At 35.8% G+C, this 6000-nt stretch overlaps 1 protein-coding gene across 2 annotated transcripts in view; it reads left to right on the top strand.

Moving 5' to 3' along the window:
• Nucleotides 1–273: 273 nt before the first annotated feature.
• LOC114646334 (transient receptor potential cation channel subfamily V member 6-like) overlaps nucleotides 274–6000 on the top strand; it is a 44688-nt gene continuing 38961 nt past the window's right edge. Inside the window, exons 1-2 of one of the 2 annotated variants that reach the window (XM_051923593.1) lie at nucleotides 274–399; nucleotides 4782–4951. In XM_051923593.1, the coding sequence (XP_051779553.1) occupies nucleotides 4917–4951 (35 nt within the window). In that variant the 5' untranslated portion in view covers nucleotides 274–399; nucleotides 4782–4916. The other variant, XM_051923592.1, reaches the window with a different exon arrangement.

The raw sequence follows: 6000 nt of genomic DNA, 5'->3' as shown, positions 1-6000 counted from the left end.
ATGAAAGATTTTAATGTGGATCACACACATTTACATTTTGATCATATTTTGCATCATTTAATTAGGTTCAGTTTTGTAGTGTAAATGCCTCAATGATAATCGTCACATTGATCTGACATATTGAATTATTACAGTAGAGTCAATCCTTTTACAGTGGGTAATGTGTCTAGAATCTGAGCTTCTTTCTACAACCATGACTCCTGGTATATGTAATACATAAATGAATGATAACAGAAAACACCGTCCAGTAGTCTGAAAACTGTGTGCTGGCTTGGATTATCAGATGCAGTTTGAGCAGAGCAGTCATGTTGCCAAAACAAAGAGGGAAAATACAGTGTGTCCTTTATCAAGGTCTTTAACAGAAGATTCAGGAAAAAGTGGAGGAGTCCTAATGACCAGGTAAGAGACGAGCACGTTACGGGTTCCTTATTGACTAACTAGTTGACTCTTTTGCATTCAGCAATTTATTTATTTATTTTTTTCATTATAGCTGGAGCTGCTTTTCATGAACAGTTAAAATTGTCTTTATTTAGATAGCATTGAGTATTTTCAAATGCTATTGTGTTTATTTTATAAATGGGCCTTGTAAAGATAAAGTACTGCTGCTGTACAGAGGAAAGTTTCATTTATGTCCGAGATATGCAATTTGACGCTACTTTGGTGATCTTGTTTGAAACAACTGCACAGTCGTGGATGTGAATGCAGAAGCACATTGGGTTCAGTTGGAAAGTTCAAGTGTAAGTTGACAAGCATTATCTTTCTGTCTGTCTGGTATATAGTGCCTTTCTCTATCTATCTATCTATCTATCTATCTATCTATCTATCTATCTATCTATCTATCTATCTATCTATCTATCTATCTATCTATCTATCTATCTATCTATCTATCTATCTATCTATCTATCTATCTATCTATCTATCTATCACAAGTAAAGCCAGAAATTGGCGAAATTTGATAATAAATAATTGCTGTGAAATAATTTTAACATATATATAATTTTGCTGTAGTCAATCTTATTTTTCACATCAGTTACAATAAGACCCCAAGTAAATACGAAAGAGGAAATAAAACAGAAGCCAGTATAATAGTTCTAAGCTGCGCATGTTAACAATTCTTCATCTGCCTGGAGTGATCTGGATTTATAAAGATTTCAAACCTTTTCATCACATTGCTAAAAGCTCTACCATCCTTTGAAAGGATTTCTTTAGTGAGGTGACAGGGCATCGCGTTTATTTTATATTATGGTTTCAATCTCGTCCAAAGACAATGAAAAATTCATTCTAAATCATGAAGGCAATTAGGAGACACGCGATGTGCCAGTGCACGCCGTGCTACGGCCTGAAGAAAGCACACAGAGTACAAATAAAATGACAAGCACTTTTATTCACTGATTGGCACTAGGGGTCCTGTATTGAAGAAGAAAATGATTTTTTGCTCTGTCAGGGCACTATGACATTAAATACAGCAGTTCAGAATAGACGTTGACTGCACCAGTCCTCTTTTTGTTATTATAACCAAAAGAATAATTGGGACTGCTTAGCTATAACCTAAGCAAACAGGCTTGATGGACTGAATGTTCTCCTCTCTTTTGTCAAATGTCTTATGTTTCTTCTGCAATAAGACAAATTTGAACTGTTTTGAACATTTTACTTGAAAAGGAAGTGCATGGAAACATTTAAATATTGATGTTTAACCAGACATATAAAAGCAAAATGCCAGGTGGATAAGTGCTGTGTGTTGTGTGAGACTGAAGAAGTGAATAACCTTTAGCTGCTGGAGAGCCCGCTGTTCTTTGTGGCTGCTCTTCACACTCGGGTGAGGCTGAGCATACAAAAATAAAAGAAAGGGAACAGCGCACACAGAGACACAACATGAACACACTTAAAAAAAAAATAAAAATAATAATAATAATAAATAAGTCTGCATATTTCACTTGGAGTTACCGTCAGATCAAGGGAGTCTCTTTCAGAATGTGGCACTTTATGCAGACTGAAGTCTGGGCCATCTAGGTATTCAAGACTCAAACAGCATTCACGGTAAAAACTGAAATGCTGGGAACAGGTAAACTAAATTTGTTTTATTTAAGAATTAATCTACAATATAGAATAAGCAGGAAAATGAAAACAATTAAATATACTGAACAATTAAAAATTTACAAAGAATCAAGCAAGCATTGAGTACAGAAGAAGCAACAACAACAACATTTATTTATATAGCACATTTTCATACAAAAAGTAGCTCAAAGTGCTTTACATAATGAAGAAAAGAAGAATAAAAGACAAAAAAGAAATTAAAATAAGACAACCTTAGTTAACATAATAAGGAGTAAGGTCCGATGGCCAGGGTGGACAGAAAAAACAAACAAAAAAAAAAACTCCAGAAAGCTGGAGAAAAAAAATAAAATCTGTAGGGGTTCCAGGCCACGAGACCGCCCAGTCCCCTCTGGGCATTCTACCTAACATAAATGAAATAGTCCTCTTTGTAGTTAGGGTTCTCACGGAGTCACTTGATGCTGATGGTTATACAGACTTCTGCTAGATTACAAGTGCCTAATAACCTTCAAAAAAACTTTTAAAGAAAGAGAGGAAATTACAATGAAAACAAGCAAGGTATCCAAAACTAGATTCAAAATATATATAACAATTGAAAAACGTGAATGAACCGATCAGTCTTAAGTTTATACCAAAAATATCATGAAGGCCCAGAAAAGCAAACTACTGGGATTTGTTTCATTGCATCCCTGACCTGTCCGTGCCATGTAACATGTTAGCCGACAGCGTTTTCATTTCCCCACTTTATATAAAAATATTGACTGTTATTATTATTGGCTGTGCATTTTTGTCAACAGTGACTTGTTGCAATCTGCAACCCAACCATAGTTTAAGAAAATCCTGAGATATGGGAATGATAAAAGAACCAGCAGCTCACCATATAAGTTTGTCTTGTCTGTGTTTATTATAACATGACTGTTTTAATAAAATGTTTGGAAACAAATCGGGGAAAAAAGTGAATTATTAATCTGTTCAAGGCCAGAAATCATTTGGATGATATTCTTGGAAATATATAATGTTAAGATAGAAAACACTATCCATCCATCCATTATCCAACCCGCTATATCCTAACACAGGGTCACGGGGGTCTGCTAGAGCCAATCCCAGCCAACACAGGGCACAAGGCAGGAACAAACCCCGGGCAGGGTGCCAGCCCACCAAAGTAGAAGACACAAATAAGCCATAATATTTAAAGAAGTTCTGTCATTGTCGATAACGGACATCTAATTAAGGAATTAGGTAGGAACAGAAAACAGCAGCCACTGTGGCCCTCCAGAACTAAATGTGATGATCTCTTATTGTCTAGGGTCTAAATACGGCAGACATTTAGAGTGGCATCATAAACCTGAGTGGTTCTTTTTCTTAAAATGGTGGTGTTAACTCCGCTCATCATTCACGCAGCTGTACAGTTTATCTCATACATGTCTTTCTATATAAAATTATAATAACTGTGCAAACAATGTTTACTGTAAACAGTGCCATTCTCTAGTGAGTAAAAACCCTACAGCACTTTATAAATATGATGATATGTTACAAGTGTTAGCATATATATGTTTTACAATTGGTTTGGTGAGCACAATAAAGGAGACAGAATGACTGAACTGGTAACCTTGGGGTTTAAAGTCCATCACAAAGCCATGCAATTTAATTAGCATATGCAACTAAAAGGCTGGAGTAAAATCTTTACCAGTCTTCTAATGATATTTTAAAAGGATGCAGAGAATATATTTATGAAGAAAGCATAAGATAGGAACAAACCCTAGGCAGTGTGTCAGTCCATCACAGGGCGAACACATACCACCAAACACACACTATGTCCAATTCAGTGTTGCCATCATGTTTTCAAACGTTGCCAAATCTAATTCAGGGTCATGGTGGGCCAGAATCTATCCTGACAGCATTGGGTGCAAAGCAAAGCTCAACTCAATGATGGGGCCTAATCAGGCATACACACTCACACAGGGTGAGCTTAGATTTGACCGTTACCTTAAAATAAAATATTGTGCATTAAAAATGAACTCTGCAAGTCAGGTTAGTTATCAATACAATCTTTAACACTGACATGTTATTTTTATATTGTATTCTATCTATCTATCTATCTATCTATCTATCTATCTATCTATCTATCTATCTATCTATCTATCTATCTATCTATCTATCTATCTATCTATCTATCTATCTATCTATCTATCGTGCCCTTCTTATCCATCCATCCATACATTTGTATGTGGTCACTGTGATAAATTCAAAATTAAACAATGGGCCCCCAGCCAGTATAAAAGTCTTGCGTTCTGCATTTCTTGTAGGAAGTGTCCTGCCATCTACGTTGGTGAAACAGGGAGACGCCTAGCAGATCGTTCATAGTGTTAATATCAAACACTTGACATCCCTTGATTATAGCCACACTGATCTTTGTGTTTGTGTTCTTTCACAGGGCTTCAAAGTAAAACAAGAAGCTAAGCTCATTCTCATCCTCTGCTCATATTTTTCTCCAGGTCTTAATGTCCAACTGACTTTTTAATCTCTCTCTTCATCTTCTCTAATGGTAGCTTTTCCTCACCTATTCTCACCTTTTCTCCTTTCATCTGCCCTGGTGTTGTTCCCACCTATGTATGTTCTTGGCTCTTTTGTTTGTTTGATGAAGGATATAAAGTCCAAACCCGGTGTCTTTTAACCTTCTTTCGTTTTCTATGTGCAGGTAACCTTTAACTTTTTTTTTTCCTTTGCAGCCCTTCACTAATTCCATGTTACATTCATTGTCATTTCTGACTGGGATTAGTTGAACAGTAAACCATTTACTTGTTTGTTTTATTTTTGAGTTTAAGCATTGTGTTTGAAGAGACAAACCCAAATTGAAAATAATCATGGAGCTTACAATAAACGTTGATGAAACCACCAGGTAACTACTTTATTAGTATTATTATTTTTATTATTATTATTCCTCATTTTGCAAAGCATGTTTTGCGACAGGGCTGTTTACAAAAGCATAACATAAAACATAAACTTTTATTGACATAAGAACTGAATTGAACACATTGATACAGCTTTACTGCTTGGAATGTTTGTTTAAGTTGCCTTCAGTGAACTTTTTTTTATTTGTGCTGACAATCAATGTAATTTCCCAGATGGTTGTCCCACACTGACATTACTGCAGCAGCCATGGTGGACATGCACATTATAGGAGAGACAAGTGGACTTGTGCCTGCATGTACAGTCAAACTCCTACTAAGAATGAGACAGACCTGTGAAAGGAGGTTTTTGATCTTCGCCCTTTTCCTTTTCTGTTAATCTGTTTTGGTCCCCCTGTCTTATTTTTCATAATTTTAGACTCCATGGTATTTTGGCCAACTGTTCATAGGAGCTAAATTTACAACTGAAATAGTATTGTTTTGCTTCCTATGAAAATCTATTTTATTTTGAATTGTCTTATTGCTGTTAAAGAACTTACTTCTGATAATAATTAAAATTCATATGCATTTGTAATAACAAAAAAGGTATACATTTTGCATTCCTTCACTCCATATGGCACACTGACCACCCTTTTAGGATCAGGTAATAGGTGATACATGTGGCAGGGTGACACTGATGACCCAGTGAGGTGTCACCTACCGTATTTGCATCACTGTAAATGGTGTTTTCTCTAACAGCGCTAGTACAGAAGAATGCTCTGAGCATAGTTTTGCTAGCAGATGTTTTCAGTAATGCATTACTAAAATCATTTACTCTGCATCTCTCTGACTTACTGTTAATCAGTTTCCACAGTACCAACACAACACTTTATTCTCATTGATGAACTTGTCAATAGATTATTTCTATAGTAAAATTGTATAGTACTAGTGGCTCCTACAGAGGCGGCTATCCTAAACATATTTGCATTGATTGGCGCTCTTACTATTAGAAGTCTTAACATGTATTAAAATGAATGATTGATGGGATGCTGGAGACGTT

This window comes from Erpetoichthys calabaricus, chromosome 2 (genome assembly GCF_900747795.2).
Source record: "Erpetoichthys calabaricus chromosome 2, fErpCal1.3, whole genome shotgun sequence".
Taxonomy (NCBI): Eukaryota; Metazoa; Chordata; class Cladistia; order Polypteriformes; family Polypteridae; genus Erpetoichthys; species Erpetoichthys calabaricus.
This window is presented reverse-complemented; position numbering and strand designations above follow the sequence as displayed.